This window comes from Mesocricetus auratus, unplaced genomic scaffold (genome assembly GCF_017639785.1).
Source record: "Mesocricetus auratus isolate SY011 unplaced genomic scaffold, BCM_Maur_2.0 Super-Scaffold_15014, whole genome shotgun sequence".
Taxonomy (NCBI): domain Eukaryota; kingdom Metazoa; phylum Chordata; class Mammalia; order Rodentia; family Cricetidae; genus Mesocricetus; species Mesocricetus auratus.
The window spans coordinates 32,767,833-32,783,755 of record NW_024429186.1 but is presented as its reverse complement, the minus strand read 5'-3'; the positions used below and the strand labels follow the sequence as shown (position 1 = coordinate 32,783,755).

Here is a 15,923-nt window from a genome sequence, read left to right as displayed (position 1 = left end):
AACCTAAATTATTAGAGTACCAGACCCACCAAAAAACCCACAATGTCTAAGTCTTGGAAAATGGCAGAAATAAAGGGTAATTCAGATTCTTTTCCAGAAATGGTTAACCATGAGAAATGGGCTTGTACTAGCCTATTATCTGTCTACAGCACAATTAATTGACAAGAAAGACACACCAAAGATCACCTACTGGTACAAAATCTTAGTGATCAGAGAAGTTTTATTTAAAATCAACTTTATGCTGGTATATCCAAATAGTGCAGTGTTGAATTTGTTTTTGGCATGCACTATTATCCTTTAGTCTGAAGACCAAGTTCATAGCATTTATTAGAGGCCATTTGGCAATATCTGGAAACAGTTTTGGTTGTCAGAAACCCAAAGGGGTGCTGCAGGGCATACAATAGGTAGAGGCAAAGGGGTGAAAAAAACATCCTACAAACAATAAAAACTGACCTGCCCCTGTGTCGGATGCTAATGATAAGGCCTGTGCATAAGGTTGCAGGTGTGGACTGAGAAATGGGTTTTATTTTACACACACTATTCTGCTGCCAGGGTGCCAGATTTTGGCTGCTGCTGGGAATATGTTTCCTAGAGGTCCTGGATCTCTATTTCCTTATTCCTACCTGTTTTCTCCCTGCATCTTGTTTTCTATTCCTACTCCGTAGTGTCAATCAGAAAGCAAGAACCTTCAACATTGGGCCAGGAGCCCTCCACCCTCCGCTTTCTGTGTTGTTTTCTCCCATTCCCTAGCCGTAGCCTTGTAAATCCTCACCTAGTTGTCAGCTTGATGATCAAATGTGATAGTGATGCGTGAACTGCTTCAACAAGCAGTTTGGTTAGCTGCTCAAGCTTTTGCTTTTCCAGTTCCTCCTTGGGTCAGCTGGCTGGTCCGGAGTTTTCTAAATCCTGCCATGAATCTCAGATGCTGAGTTTTCTAGTTTCATGGATGCTGAAAAAACAGTATTTTAAATGGAAAAGATGTATAAGGCTCAAGAATGGTCTCAATGGGCTAGAGACATGGCTCAGACGTCAAGAGCACTGTCTGCTTTTCCAGAAGTCCTGAGTTCAATTCCCAACAACTGAATGGTGGCTCATAACCATATGTAATGAGATTTGGTGCCCTCTTCTGGCCTGAAAACATACACCCAGGCAGAACACTGTACACATAATAAATAAAATCTTAAAAAAGAAAGAAAAAGAAAGGTCTTAACATTTTCATTACTTTATTTGGTAGAAATGGAATTCTAAAACTACAAACAGGAATTACTTAGACTTAAACTGGAAGTAACAGTAATATTCTTCTTTTCCTCTTTGCCTGATACTAGTTATGAAAGAGGTGATGCCAGAGAGTCAGCTATAAGGAGGAGGTCTGCCAGACAAGTGGTTTCGTCATCTCACAAGTAGAGGTGTGTGGACAAGTTGTTATGCAAGTACAGGACTGTAACCTCACAATGAGTAGCTTCTCTAAGTTTGCTTCTGGTGGCATCATTGAGGATGGCAAGTTAGTGCTGTGGGCTGATAGCAGGCTCTTTACCTAGGCGAATCCTTGGCTTTGCCGTTCTCCTTGTATTGCGCAGCCTGTGTGCCTTGACTCTTGGTTTTCACGAACTCTTCCTCCAGGCCAGCCTGCCTCAGGGTGTCCCGATAGCGCTCTTCTGCTTCTTTCCTGGCAAGCGCCTGTGGAGTGGAAGCTGGCTGACTAGCAGTTTCCCAAGATTCTGAGTTACCCAGGTCATCAGTCTATAATACTGGCCCTCCCTCCACCCCACCTGCAGTGCTAGACAAAAGTTGGCACAAAAATTACTTAGAGGCTGGACAGTGGTGGCGCATGCCATTAATCTCAGCACTCAGGAGAGGCAGAGGCAGGCAAATCTCTGTGAGCTTGAGGCCAGCCTGGTCTACAAAGCAAGTTCCAAGACAGACTCCAAAGCTATGCAGAGAAACCCTGTCTCAAAAAACAAAAGAAAAGAAAATTACTTCTTTTATAGCCATAGTTGGTAAAAGGAGCCCCATGGGGATCTTGTTCAAATGTAGGTTTTCATTTCATTTCATGGGGCCTACAATTCTGCATCCTAACACTTGTAGAAGGTGTCAGCTGTTAATTAATTGAGAGCCACACCTTTGAAAAGCACCCAAACTATCATCAGGAAGACTAACATATTAAAAATACTGAGCAGAAGGAAGATGGTCTGAATGTAGCTAGAAGAAGCCTATCTTGTTTTACATATTCAAGCACAAAACTTTGTATTTTATTCTAGATTGCTGAAAGATCTGTTGGGAAAAGAAGAATTAATTTCTTTGACAAAAATGGGCTAAAGAATTCAGCCTGAGTAGATTCTAGACTACCCAGTATGGCGGAGGGGCATCTGCAGCAGCAGGAGATCCAGCATTTCCTAGGAATATCATACATGCTGTTTGATGGAGCTCCCGCCCACAGTGAACCACAGAGCCAGACAGCACATACATTCCTGAGTCTCTCTGGGCATTCAAGAGCTCCAGAGCTCTCCTTAAGGAGATCTCAACTGAACTTACCTTCTCTTAAAGTCTAAAAGCCATTTAATCTGAAGAGTCTTCTGAGGTGCTTAAAGGCACCCTGGCCCTTAAGGACCTATGTTTGGAGTAAAGCAATTAATAAAGCAAATTTCCTTTGTCATTAACTAAGTGCCTGACATCAGCCATGTAAAAAGCTGGGTGTGGTGGCAGAAGGGTGGTGGGTTCAAGTCCAGCCTGAGCTCAATGAGTTACAGGTCAACTTGAGCTACATAAAAAGAAACTCTGGCTCAAATATCTTTCTATTTTAAAAAATGAAAGTTAATACTTGTCTTGCTAATGGTTTCAGAAGTTTGAGTCTGTGGACCCTTGACTTGTCACTTTGAACTCCTGGTAAGACTGAGCACTATGGAGGTCGAAGCCTGTGTCAGAGGCTGTGCATGTGCTGGAGGCCAGGGATAGAATAGAAAGTCTGTGTGCCCTCGCCTTTTATCACGTGGCCCCCAGCCTCTGAGGTCACGCTGCCCATAGTCAGGGTGGGTCGGTCTTCCTCAGTTACTTCTTTCTGGGGACACCTGTACAGATACCCAGACATGTGCTATCATAACTTTCTGGGGCATTTAGTATAATCAAATGGAAAAGATTAACCATCATGGAGTTCAATGTAGAATATCTGAGTCCTAAGGAACTATTTAATAGTCACATAGTAAAATCTTTTCAGAGTTTCTAAGAAGCCTTGACACAAGGCCGAAAAGAGTTGAGAGTCTAGGCTTACCTTGGTAACTTGTTCGAAGAGATAGGGCCTTGTTTGTATTCTCCTCTTCATTTCCTCCAATTCTTTCTTATATTCTTCTGTTCTTTTGCGGTCATTGTTCCTGGAATTAACAAAGTTTCTAGAAGCAACCAATCTTTTTAAATCAGAAAACCATTCACGTTAAGCAGAGTCATTCCCCATGTACACTGAATTCCCACTGCCTGTGAAAATCATTGACTAACTGATGACTCAGTTTACCCTGACCCCATTTTGCTGTTTCAAAGCCAGTGATATGCTGGAACCTAAAACAGGCACCCCTCTGAGCATGGGGGGTCACTGACCGGTTCTCTTTAAGCTTCGCTTTGAACACCTCTTCCAGGCTTCTATGGGGATCCATGGCCTTTGCCCGCAAGGTCACAGATTTAGACATGGCTTGACAGTTCTTTCTGTGCATTTCCAACCACTGAATGCTCTTGTCTGCTTTGTCCTTTTTTTCAAGTGACATTCTAAAGGAGAGAGCAAAAGTAAGAGATAACCTGGGTGATTTATAAACAATCTTAGTAACTTCTCTGGAAAGTTAATTAAGTGTTTTCTTTTTTAAAGATTCTTGTTTGTTTATGTGCATTTTTGGAGGGTAGGGATGTGTGCAGGTGTGCGTGCAGGTGCCCCCAGTGTTATGAATACAGCACGAGGTGGCACTGCAGATCCCGTGGCAGGGGACAAACAAAAATGCCATCAGGCAGGACTTATGTGGAAGCTTATTGGGGAAAGCAGGGAGAGACAAAGAGACTGACCTGCCGCCTCAGAGGAACACAGGAGGGGTGGTAGGGGAGGTTTGTCTCTTAAAGGGACCTATGCACCTTTGTTCAGAGCCAGGGTGCTGCCTGCCCTGTGCACAGGTGGCACACTCTGCCAGGGCCCCAAGAAGCAGGGCCAGGTTTGCCTGGATTATAACACTCGAGGTCCAGAGAGGGCATCCAATCTGGAGCTGGAGTGACAAGCAGTTGTGAGCTGCCCGGTGTGGGTGCTGGGAATCATATTCAGGTCCTCTGCAGTATATGCTCTTAACCACTGAGCCATCTTCAGCCCCTAGCTGGTGTTTCTGTGAGTAAAATATGGTGGCACACACCCTGAGATCAGGGTCGGATGTTCAGGATGTCCCAGCTACATAGTAAGTTTGATGTCAGCCTGACCTAAATTGGACCCCATCTCAACCAACAGACAGCTACTCTGGGGTGGAAAGCAGTGGTAGATGATTCCTTTCCAGCACTGTGGGTCCTGTGATTTCCCACCAAGAGATACCCATTTTTTGAACAGAACACACAAGTTAAAATGATCTTGCATAGCTAGAACTCAATATATTGGTTAGGCTTTTCCCTTACCTGAAGTACTATAGCTACCACATACCAAGAACCAAAGACCATTACATTTCATGTAATTCTCACAAGGCCCTGACGAGGTGGACAGGCGAGCCCCCCACCCCTACCTGCCCAGACACAGGCCTGAGAGGCAGGAAGCCTCTTGTTCACAGCTACTCAGCAGATAGAGAGAAAGCCAAAACCAGAACCAGCATGGCAGTTCTCCTTGACCACTGAGCTATAAACAGTGGTCAGTCAGCAACTTAAGTTCTCAGTTCTTTGAGAGGTCAAATCCCTTTGCATAAAGGTCTGGAAACAGGCTTTGTCCAATGTAGGCAATGTGGATTTAACTTGGAGCACTTGGTTCATGTTATTCTAGAGTTCTGTGGTGCATTCCACCAAAAACACAAAATAATCAAGGCTCTACATGTAGAAATACATTCAAGCAGATCAGAAAGAAAGACACAAAAGCTTACTCTGCTAAAATGTCCACAAGTCTGTCATTGGACAGCAGATGTGACCTCCCTCTGGGCCTAGGGACACTGATACACTTGGCCTGGGGGTAGTAGCTGTGAAATCTGAGCATGTGGGGGGGCTATCTCTGTATCCAAAGTATATTCTTGCAGGGTCCTGCTATGCCCTGGGAGCCTCCTGGAGGCACTGACAACTCAGCTTCACACTAGGTCACAGCTCCCTGGCTCACTTCAGAGTCCTGGCGTAGGACTTCCTGCTGACTGGATGAGAACAGTACCAGAGTCAGGCAAGCTGGACTATTAGAAAATCCCCAGACTTGGAGTGTAACTCGTTTGCGCAAGGCCCTGAGTTTGATCTCTAGTACTGAACCAAAGGGGAACAGAAAAGGAGGGGAAGGGGAGAGAAGGAAAAGAACAGAAAAGGAAAAAAGGAACCGCTTCCCAGCAGACCTGATGTTTCCCAAGATGCGACATCTTGACTGTGGTGGGCTCTGTCCCTGCTATGATGCTTGAATCTAAATTTGTATTCCCTATAGCTACCTTTGCTTTCACACACAGGCTTTGTTTTGCTTTAGAAAGAAAAGGTTGCTGAGCACACTTCAAGAGACAGCAGGCTGGACAATAACAGACAATACTACTAATGGTCTCATAGGCAGGGTTACACAACACAGTCTCTTTCTCTGGAAAGCCCTTCTCTCTAGCCTCTGACTGACTTGTTCCTCTGCATCCTTTGGAGGGGCGGTTCTCACAGTGCACATGTAGAATTTGGGGACAACATGCAAGGGTCAGTTCTCACATTCTCCCATGTGGGTCCTGGGGTTGGACTGAGGCTGGCAGGTTTGCTAGCAAGTACACTTATCCACTCTGCCATCTGGCTGGCCCCACCTAACGTTCTGAGACAGCAGCTGCTCACTGAATCTGGAACTCCCTTTTTGGCTAGACTGGACGTCCAGCAAGCGGGAGGCTCTGCCCCTCTCCACCCACTACCGACCTGGAAGTGCAAGAGTTGTGGACATACTGACCTACTTTTACGTGGAATTTGAACTCAGGTCCTCATGCTTGCACAGCAAACGCTTAACCAATTGAGCCTCTCCCCAGTCCCTTCCTCCTTATTCTTACTTTTCATGTTTTACCTTAGACATGTGATCCACAGGTGTGGTCACTACCCCAGGCTTCCCTGTGTCTTCATAGTCCTCTCTATACTTGCACTGCTCATAAGCAGGGCAACCACCCTGAGAAACCCCACGTTTCAGACTTCACGTCACACTGTAAGTAAGCCAGGGCATCTCTGGCTTGACTCTGTGTCTTACGCCGACTAAGTCCCTAAAAGGATTTGCTGGATCAGAGTACATATTCTCGCCCCATCAGAGAATTCCTTCAGCCCCTTGAGGTGTTTCTAATAATGGCAGAAGGGGCCCAGCAGCAGGGCCAGTTCTAGTATTTGGGGCCAAAACCCGTCAGGAGTCTGCTATGGCCCCCTTACCCACCTGACTGCAGATTCCCTCTTCCTGGTGGCATCTGAGATGTGCACAGGGAGGGTGTTGGCAGAAAAGGAAGCAAGGCCACTCAGAGAATGCCTCCTTGGCGGCAGGGCAGCTGCTGGCTGAGGGGACTTCTGCAAGAAAGGAGGGCTGGCATTAGCGACAACATGTAATTAGTTCCCATCCTAATTAGGATTCTGTTTCAGTGAAGGACTAGAAATGATAATCTTTATTTCCCCCACCCCCTGGGGACAAGGAGAACAAGATCTTGTTTAGTTACAAGGTCCATACTTGCATATCAATCCTAATGTTTTTAACCAAGTGAGAAGACTTCTAGGAATTGTGTGAGTGGCTTTGTCAATTTAATACACTCTAGAACTATTTGGGAAGAGAATCTCAATATGGAACTGTCTAGACCAGGGGCCATGTCTGTAGGGGTGTGGGGGATTACCTTATTAAGGTGGAAAGACCCCCACCTGCATGAGTGGAGGAATCCAGCACAAGTGTGCATTCACTCACTTTGTTCTTGACTATAAATATGGTGAGCTGCTTCAAGTCCTGTACAGCACTGTGACTTCCCCCTATAACAGACTGCAGTCTGGGAACATAAGCCAGAATGAGCCATTTCTCCCTAAGCTGCTTTGGTCAAGGTATTTTATCATAACAAAAATTCCTCTAGGGAGATGCAAGAGGGGATGTTCTTGTTTTCAGTTTACAGGTCAATCTGTGTGCAACTGAGCAGATGTTCAAAAAATAAAGACAGAAAAATGTCAAGTGCCTTCTTTTGAGACCTGGGCCTGCTCTGTTGTACTTCAGGCCTCAGACCCCGACCCTCCCTGCTACCTGCCTGTGTTCTGGTCCTGCCTCCTTCAGCAGTAGCGGCATCACGAGATCCTGGAGTGTGACACAGGTTAGCAGTCCGGAGCAGGAAGGGCTTGTTTCGAGTGGTCTCCCGGGTCTCCCTTCTCTTGGCAACTCTTTTCTGGAAAGCCTGGTAAAGGCCCTCAAAGTCAGGGACCACGGAGTTCACCCGAGGCCGGAATTCGAACTTGGTCTGTAGGAAGCTTAGTTTTTCCTCCCGGGTTCGGGTAGCGGTGCGGGGAGCCCGGTGGCTGGTGGTGCTGAAGGGGGAGGAGGCCATCTGGAGCATGTCCATGGCTCGCATCTGGATTCGAATTGTCCTGAGGAGCTCTGCTTCTGTGAAGAGGGCAGTGAAGGAAGAGGGGAGGCAACGGGTCTGGAGAACACTCTCCCCTTCTTTTGAGACAGACTCTCACTATGCAGCCTAGATTGATCTCCAGTTTATCTAAACCCTCCTGCCTTGACCCCCGGAGTAGGTGTGATTACAGGCACAGGCAACCACAGGCCCAAACTACTCTCATTTAAACACTAAGAGTAGTCAGTATGCCAAAGCCAGTGGGAAATAGTGGGAAAAGAATTAACATTCATCCCCCAAGTGATTAGATCCTCTCCAGGATGAGGGAAGGAGGGTGGCCTTCCCAGAGGCAGCAGGCCGGACATGGCACTGGCTGATGGAGGTCCCTTATGTCGTGATCTTTGCTTCCACACTTATGCTAGTTCAGAGACCTGCAGCGTGCTTACGGAGACAGGAGGCCATCGAGCTGAGTCTGGGGGCGGGGATGGAAGGGGAGAAGTAGAGGAGGTGTTGCTGTAGGACCTCCCTATAGAGCCCATCAGGTGACCTTTATATCAGATATGTACATTATGATTCATGACAGTAGCAAATTACAGTTATGAATGAAATACTCTTATGGTTGGGGGTCACCACAACATGAAGTATATTCAAGGGTGGCAGCACTGGGGGGGGGGTCAAGAACTCCTGTGGACAGACCCAACTCTCTGCTGGCCGACATGGGTAATCTCCATAGCAGTGTAGCCACTGGTCCTTCATCCTGCACCACTGGGAACCCCAGGCCAGAGGTAGCCAGAGGTGCCGAGAGTATCCTTACCCTGGAGTTTGTCCCCGAGGGCTGGTTCCAGAATGGCCTTGGGGATCCTTCTAGTGGCCTTCTTCGGGGGGACCTTGGCCTGAGCCACTGCGGCCGAGTCTGTCTGGGCAGCAGCTTTCTTTTGCTGTTCTTTCTTTTCAAGGAAGCTGAAGGGCTTCAAGGAGGATAGAAGCAGCTCCTTCCTCTTCTGGATCCCTGCTCGCCTCCGTGCCTCGCTGCGCTCCACCATCTCCTGGTAGAGCGGGAGGTAGACATGCGCCGGCACGGGCTGGGCCCGGAACTGCCGATAGCACTCCGCCTCCTCCTGGCCCTGTTTCTGGGCCTGCAGACGCTCTAGCTCAAAGGAGGCAGGCGAGGCCAGCCACTGGGCCTTCTTCCGGGCCTCCCGCAGTGTCATGCGGAAGGGCTGAGGGACAGTGATGGAGGACGCCCAGGAGCAGACACTTCTGTGCTGGGAGGGAGGCCCAGAGTCTGAGGTCGGCGGGATCGGAGCCTTGGGGATGTCAGAGGGAAGGCTGCTCATGGAGCTGCAGCGCCTCATGGAGCCATACCTGGAGGAGAAAGCAGAACTGTGTAGGGACCCAGCTGTCAGGAGGCCAGGCTCCTCTCAGAGCCCCCTCCCCACCCTCCATGCCCAGCACATCATAACTAAGAGGCCCCAAAGGTCTCTAAGTTCTTAACCTTACCAGCTAAGCGTCCCTTCTTGCCACAGGCAATCCCATCAGCCCAATGGGAACTGCCTTCTAAGAATTCATGCAGGAAGCGGCACTTTGCATTCTGATAACTACTTAAGACAAGGAGGGTAGTGGGGGTAGTACAGGGCCCGGTCAGGGGATCCAGTTCAAACCTTGATGTGCTTGGGTTTCCACGTAGAGTGGCGAAAATCATGTCTGCTTATAAGGTTATTGGGAAGAGAGTGCATCTTAAATGAGATAAATGGTAGTGGTGGCCTGTAGCCCTTGAAAGGTGTAGCTGGGAAGTTCAGGAGATTAAGACAAGCCTGGATTACATGCGACTGTGTCTCAAAAAGAGAGAGAGGGAAAAAAACCCCAAAAAAGCACATAGGCATTTGCAGACTTGGCCACAGATAATGAACTTCGTCATTCTCACAGGAAGGACGTCCCTTTGGTCGTTTCAGTGCTTCAACTAAGTGCTGCCCAGAGTTACTTAGGATTTTTGGCTAAGACTCAAAACGTGGGCTGGAGAGATGGTTCAGCACTTAAAAGCATTTGCTGCTCTTCCAGGGGACCTGGGTTTGATTCCCAGTACCCACATGGCAGCTGTGTGTACCTTCAGTTCCAGGGAATCCAATGTTCTGTTCTCCATGGTCACTAGGCATGTAAGTGGTACGTATACAAGCAGGCAAAATACCCATAGACAGAAAATAGCATTTTAAGAAAGAATCACAAAGTATGGTTGGATCCAAGAGCTAATTCTGGGCTGGGCCTTGTAAGTGACAACTTGCAGAGTCGGTCTTACAGATATGGCATGACTGGCCTGGAGTGCTGGAGTGTGGCTGCCCAGAGTGCAGGTTCTTACCTGAGAGGTGGGGGGTCCTGAACCTGTGGTTTCCCCCTGCTCCTGTCTTGGAAGAAACTCCCCCAGTCTTCCTCGTCGTCAGAGCCATTCTGATCACTGTCTAGGTCAGACTGAAAGGGAGACTCCAACAGACTCCACCTGCCGTCCTGCTTTTCAGCCTGTAAGGTCCTATAAAAGCTCCCAGTGGAGTCAGAAGTAGAATGTGTTTCCTCCTCTGGGCTGAGGAACTCATGGAGTTTGCCGGCTCTGGGCAAAACCAGTCCTTCTCCGGCCTGCTCATCTTCTGTCTCGGTGTCTGAGGAGGATTTGGGGGGAAATATCTAAAACAACAGCAATCAGCAATAAGTTAAACTCTAGTTTCAAAGGTACTCAAAAATGACTTTAACTTTGCTTTGAATAAGCCAGTATATTAGGAACTAAGAAGGAGCAAAGAAAAGTAAGGTGTGTTCTTCACTCAGAAGACATTTCACAATACCATGTATTATGTGCCTGACTGTGGCCAGCAAAGGTGGCAGATGAGCTAACGCCAGGTCCCCGCTCCGTTCAGCACAGAGAGCACGCTGAGTACTTAATCAGAGCCACATTCTGTTCCCACTGCTCCAGGAATTCTGCCCATGACCTTGGCTACACTCTGTTCCCAGGTTTACTTGGGACTTATGTAATTGTTACCCATCTTCCATTTTCCCCCCATCAACATCCTTACTTTCCTCATATCCTAATCAATTTCCACACCGTCACCATGAATGGATGATTAACAGGAGGGATACTGTGTCTAGGTGAAAGCGCACCTCACTCTCACCACTAGACAGGACTACCAGACAGAAACTTAACAAAGAGGCAAAGGAACTAATAGAAGTTATGACCCAATTGGGATTAACAGATATCTATAGAACATTCCATCCAAATAAAAAAGAATATACCGTCTTCTCAGTGCCACATGGAACCTTCTCAAAATCGACCACATACTTGGCAACAAATCAAACCTCAACAGGTACAAAAAAAATCAGAATAACTCCATGCACCTTATCAGACCACCATGCATTAAAATTAGAATTCAACAACAATACAAATTGCAGAAACCCTACAAACTCATGGAAATTGAATAATGCACAATTGCAACATTCCTGGGTCAAAGAAGAAATGAAAAAAGAAATTAAAGACTACCTAGACTTCAATGAGAATGAAGACACAACATACCCAAACTTATAGGACACTTTGAAAGCAGTGCTACAAGGGAAGTTCATAGCACTAAGTGCCCACATGAAGAAACTGGAGAATACTTATACTAGAGAATTAACAGCACAACTGAAAGCTCTAGAACACAAAGAAGCAAACTCACCCAGGAGGAGTAGACGCCAGTAAATAATCAAATTGAGGGCTGAAATCAATAAAGCCGATACTAGGAAAACAATACAAAAAAATCAATGTAGCCGGGCGGTGGTGGTGCACGCCTTTAATCCCAGCACTCGGGAGGCAGAGGCAGGCGGATCTCTGTGAGTTCGAGGCCGGGCTGGACTGATAGCCTCCGAAACAATACAGAGAAACCCTGTCTCGTAAAATCCAAAAAAAAAAAAAAATCAATGTAAGGAAGAGTTGTCTCTGAGAAAATCAACAAGGTAGACAAACCTTTATCCAAACTTACCAAACAACAGAGTATGAACATGCAAATTAACAAATCAGAAATGAAAAGAGGGACATAACAACGGGCACTGAGGAAATCCAGAGAATCATCAGGTCATACTTTGAAAACCTGTACTCCACAAAATTTGAAAATCTAAAGGAAATGGACACTTTTCTGGATAGATATCACTTGCCAAAATTAAATCAAGAAAAGATAAGCAATTTAAATAGATCTATAACCCCTATGGAAATAGAAATAGTTATCAAAAGTCTCCCAACCAAAAAAAGCCCAGGGCCAGATGGCCTCAATGCAGAATTCTACCAGAAATTCAAAGAACAGCTTATACCAGTTCTTCTCAAAGTATTCCATGCAATAGAAGCAGAAGGGTCTTTGCTAAACTCTTTCTACGAGGCTTCAATAACCTTGATACCCAAGCCACACAAAGACACAACTAAGAAAGAGAACTTCAGCCCAATATCTCTCATGAACATTGATGCAACAATAGTCAATACTGGCAAATTGGATCTAAGAACACATCACAAAACTCATCCACCACGACCAAGTAGGCTTCATCCCAGGGATGCAGGGATGGTTCAACATATGAAAACCCATCAATGTAATCCACCATATAAACAAGCTGAGAAACAAAGATCACATGATCATCTCACTAGATGCTGAAAAAGCATTTGACAAAATCTAATACCCCTTCAGGATAAAGGTCTTGGAGAGATCTGGGATAACAGGAACTTACCCTAACATAATAAAAGCTATATACAGCAAACCAACAGCCAACATCAAATTAAATGGATAGAAACTCAACGCGATTCCTCTAAAATCAGGAACAAGACAAGGCTGTCCCTTTTCTCCATACCTCTTCAATACTGTACTTGAAGTTCTAGCTAGAGAAATACGACAACAAAAAGAGATCAAGGGGATACAAATTGGAAAGGAAAAGGTCAAACTTTCACTATGTGCAGATGATATGATAGTTTACATAAGTGACCCAAAAAACTCTAAGGGAACTCCTGCAGCTGATAAATACCTTCAGCAAAGTGGCAGAATACAAGATCAACTCAAGAAAATCAGTAGCCCTACTATATACAGATGATAAAAGGGCTGAGAAAGAAATCAGAGAAACATCGCCCTTTACAATAGCCACAAACATAAAATACCTTGGGGGTATTGCTAACCAAACAAGCAAAAGACCTGTATCACAAGAACTTTGAGTCTTTAAAGAAAGGAATTAAAGAAGACACCAGAAAATGGAAAGATCTCCCATGTTCTTGGATAGGTAGGATCAACATAGTAAAAATGGCAATTTTACCAAAGCAATATATAGATTTAACACAATCCCCATTAATATCCCAGCACAATTCTTCACAGACCTTGAAAGAACAATTCTCAACTTTATATGGAAAAACAAAACACCCAGGATAGCCAAAACAGCCTTATTCAACAAGGCAACATCCAGAGGCATCACCATCCCTGACTTCAAGCTGTATTACAGAGCCATAGTCCTGAATACAGTTTGGTACTGGCACAAAAATAGACAGATAGACCAATGGAATCAAATTGAACACCCTGACATTAACCCATATACGTATGAGCACCTGATTTTTGACAAAGAAGCTAAAATTATACAATGAAAAAAGAAAGCATCTTCAACAAATGGTGCTGGCATAACTGGATATTGACATATAGAAGACTGCAGATAGATCCATGTCTTTCGCCATGCACAAAACTTAAATCCAAATGGATCAAAAACCTCAACATAAATCCAGCCACACTGAGCCTCTTTGAAGAGAAAGTGGGAGGCACCCTTGAATGAATTGGTACAGGAGACAGCTTCCTGAACATAACTCCAGTATCACGGACACTGAGATCGACAATTAATAAATGGGACCTCCTAAATCTGAGAAGCTTCTATAAGGCAAAGGACAGAGTCAACAAGACAAAAAGGCAACCCACTGATTGGGAAAAGATATTCAGTAACCACACATCTGATAGAGGGCTGATCTCCAAAATTTACAAAGAACTCAAGAAGCAAGTCTCCAAAACACCAAAGGATCCAATCAAAAAGTGGGGTACAGAACTAAATAGAGAATTCTCAGTAGAGGAGTCTAAAATGACTGAGAGACACTTGAGAAAGTGCTCAACATCCCTAGCCATCCAGGAAATACAAATCAAAACAACTCTGAGATACCATCTTACTCTTGTCAGAATGGCTAAAATCAAAAACACCAATGACAGTTTATGCTGGAGAGGATGTGGAGAAAGGGGAACACTCCTTCACTGCTGGTGGGAGTGCCTACTGGTACAGCCACTTTGGAAATCAGTATGGAGATTCCTCAGGAAAATGGGACTCAGTCTACCACAAGACCCAGCAATTCCACACTTAGGCATATACCCAAAAGATGCACATCATACAACAAGGATGTCTGGTCCACTATGTTCATAGCAGCATTATTTGTAATAGCCAGAACCTGGAAGCAACCTAGATGCCCCTCAACTGAAGAGTGGATAGAGAAAATGTGGCACATTTACACAATGGAGTACTGTTCAGCTGGAAAAAAAACCAATGGAATATTGAAATTTGCAGGCAAATGGATGGCACTAGAAGAAACCATCCTGAGTGAGGTAACCCAGTCGCAAAAAGACAAACATGGTATGTACGCACTCATTTATAGATTTTAGACATGAATCAGGGGAGTGCTAGCATACAACCCTATTGCCAGAGAGTCTGGGAAACAGAACCTTCATCCAGTAACTGATGAAAGCAGAGGCAGATACCCACAGACAAACACTGAACTGAACTCCTGGAATCCAGTGTCAGAAAGGGAGAAGTGATGGGCAAAGGAGTTAAGACTGAGCTGGTTTAACACACAGAAACAGTTGACCTGAACAAGGGGGAACGCTTGGACCCCAGATTGATGGCTGTGTGGAAAGCATGGGACTGATCTAGACCTCCTGAATGTGGGTGTCAGTGAGGAGGCCTAGGTAATCTACGGGATAGTATTTATCCCTGGCGTACAAATAGACTTTGAGTGCCCATCCACAATGAGAGATGCTCTCTCAGCCTGAACTCTTGAAGGAGGGCCTAGACCCTACCCAGGATGACATGACAGACTCTGGAGATCCACCATGGAGTGCCTCACTCTACTTGGGGACTGGAGTGGAGATTGGGTGGGGGACTGGGGGGCCCGGTGGGAAGGGACAGGGAGGAGGGGAGGGAGAGGGAGCTGGGATTGACATGTGAAACAAGCTTGTTTATAACTTAAATTAAAAAAAGAAAACAAGAAACACTATAGCCTTTAGTATGTATTTTTTATTTCTCTTAACCCTCCCATAGCGTCTCTGACTCTGTCAGTCCTAAGCAACCACCAGTCTGCCTTCTCTCTTGATAGATCTGGGGGCAAATTGTTAAATCTATCTGCTTTCTTTTCTAGAAAATTAGGTTGATAGGAGACACAGATACAGGTTAATAAACTTTAGTATATTATCAAAGCTGCGTATTCATCACCACAGTAAGTTGTGGTACATTTTCCTTACTCTAAAACAAGCCATACGTGGTGGCGCACGCCTTTAATCCCAGAACTTTGGAGGCAGAGGAGGCCAGCCTGGTCTACAGAGTGAGTTACAGGATAGCCAAAGATACACAGAAAACCCCGGTCTCTAAACATATAAAACAAAACAACAACAAAAACCCTGGAAGCATTTAGAAGCTTCTCCCTGTTTCCTCTCCACCTCCTCGGTCCCACACAACGCCTTGCCCCTTAGATTTGCCTTTTCAGGATAATTATATGCAGATGAAGATCACTTTAATATTTTCAAGGTTAATTCGTGGTTTGTTATTGCAACGCTCCCCGACGTCAGAGCCTGGTACAAGAAGCAAGAGGCTCAAATCCCCAAGACAGGTTCTCTCAATGTCTAAGCACAGGCAATTTCAATTCCACGCCCTTCGGTGACACGCCCCTGACTCTGTCTCCACGGCAACGCCAAACAGTTTCCTCTCTTGGGGCTTCCTTTGTGAGGCATGCTGCTTCCTCCTTTCTCCTCTCACCTCACGGCTCCACTCGGCGCATTCGGGTGCTCCGGCAGACCTCCCCACAGTCATCTTCCTAACCAGAGGCAGAAGCGGCGGTGACAGCGGCGGTGACAGCTGCGGTGACAGCAGTGCGGCTGCCCGGGCACCGCTAGCAACGCCCACTCACAGCCTTAGCCTCCGATTGGCTTCCGG

General features: G+C 45.9%; 1 protein-coding gene across 1 annotated transcript; it reads right to left on the bottom strand.

The window, feature by feature from the left end:
• Positions 1 to 202: 202 nt before the first annotated feature.
• Fam161b (FAM161 centrosomal protein B) lies at positions 203 to 15,908 on the bottom strand. The gene is made up of 9 exons (XM_005086408.4): positions 15,747 to 15,908; positions 10,066 to 10,385; positions 8,527 to 9,077; positions 7,404 to 7,753; positions 6,563 to 6,690; positions 3,586 to 3,750; positions 3,266 to 3,365; positions 1,535 to 1,677; positions 203 to 949 (listed from the first exon to the last, which is right to left on the bottom strand). Exons 1-9 carry the CDS (start codon positions 15,798 to 15,800, stop codon positions 919 to 921), a joined length of 1,842 nt encoding a protein of 613 aa, XP_005086465.2. The 5' UTR covers positions 15,801 to 15,908; the 3' UTR covers positions 203 to 918.
• Positions 15,909 to 15,923: the final 15 nt, after the last annotated feature.

Bases quoted from the DNA above. Each gene is read 5' to 3' on its own strand.
- Fam161b (XM_005086408.4), bottom strand. From the start codon at position 15,800: ATGACTGTGGGGAGGTCTGCCGGAGCACCCGAATGCGCCGAGTGGAGC. The intron at 10,386-15,746 runs GTGAGAGGAGAA...CTGTTGTTTTAG, and splicing joins GCGCCGAGTGGAGCCGTGAG to ATATTTCCCCCCAAATCCTC. The intron at 3,366-3,585 runs GTCAGTGACCCC...TGTTAATTCCAG, and splicing joins GCGAAGCTTAAAGAGAACCG to GAACAATGACCGCAAAAGAA.